Consider the following 1,157-nt stretch of genomic DNA (forward strand, 5'->3'; position numbering starts at 1 on the left):
GTATTTATACTACACAGCTTGACAGACAGGCTGCTATTACAGATGGTGATCAGGGTTTAAGTAACAGATGAGAGAAATTACATGGACATAGTGTATATATGAATTTGAAATTATGGCAAAGCATTTTATTTTAAAGGAGATTTTTCAGACTTGCTGGGTGAGGGATTCTGTTTTGGCACATTGTGCATTCAGCACTTCTCCTTAAGGTTTATCAGCCTTTTTTAAGTTTGAAAGAAAGTTACATCACTGGAAAACATATTTTCTAAAAGTCATTAGTTAAAGATAATGAATGTTCCTTTTTTCTGAAGTGGCAGTTTGAATTACTGTGGCCAACTTGACAACAGTAGAAACACCCCAGGACAGTTTTTTATTTATTATCAATTGTATATAGCCTCTGCTACATATAAATATTAATATTGTATGAGCAGCATTTACTTAACCCAAAAACTGCAAACTAGCTTGGTTTTCTCTTCTGCTGAAAAATGACATGATTTTTCCTAATTTCACCATGGAGAGTTTTGTAATAGACATTTGAAGACATTAGTTTTATTCACCTGAAAATATCTATTTCCTTGTCAGGAGTGTCCAAAGTTGAAAAGAAATTTTCACATTTATTCCTCATATATGAATGATTCAGGGGATAGATTATAATACTGTGGTGTGCAGAGGCTAGAAATATAGAAGGAGGAAAAAATCTAGAGTTTGGCTGGGTGAAGTATGCCATTCATTATAAGAAGTGCTATACACATTTCTCCTTATTCACAAGAAGATGAAGGTGGGAAAATACAACGGTCAGTCAGAGAAGGGACTTTGAGGGAAGTAGTGTATGTAGGATTTTGATAGGGTTGTGGCTGATTCATAATAAGAAGGAAAAAATCCCACCAGATTTTGACATGCTGTCCATGACTGTGGCAAATGGGACAATAGGGGTTGATTTGTTTTTACATCTTTTTCAGATACTCAAGGCTGGGGTGTGAGTCCACGAGGAGCAGGCTATCTCTTTGGCTCAGATGTTGTAGCACAATTCAATGACACAAATGGCATAGACATGATATGCCGAGCACATCAACTGGTCATGGAAGGATATAAGTGGCATTTTAACAACACAGTACTAACCGTTTGGTCAGCACCGAACTATTGTTACAGGTTAGTTTACC

At 36.3% G+C, this 1,157-nt stretch overlaps 1 protein-coding gene across 1 annotated transcript in view; it reads left to right on the top strand.

Annotated features, from left to right (window-relative positions):
• Positions 1–1,157, top strand: part of LOC119581943 (serine/threonine-protein phosphatase 4 catalytic subunit) — a gene marked incomplete in the record, with an annotated part of 12,638 nt that overhangs the window by 6,004 nt on the left and 5,477 nt on the right. Inside the window, 1 exon segment of the mRNA XM_037930115.1 lies at positions 957–1,146. Within this exon segment, the coding sequence (XP_037786043.1) occupies positions 957–1,146 (190 nt within the window).

This window comes from Penaeus monodon, chromosome 15 (genome assembly GCF_015228065.2).
Source record: "Penaeus monodon isolate SGIC_2016 chromosome 15, NSTDA_Pmon_1, whole genome shotgun sequence".
Classification (NCBI taxonomy): domain Eukaryota; kingdom Metazoa; phylum Arthropoda; class Malacostraca; order Decapoda; family Penaeidae; genus Penaeus; species Penaeus monodon.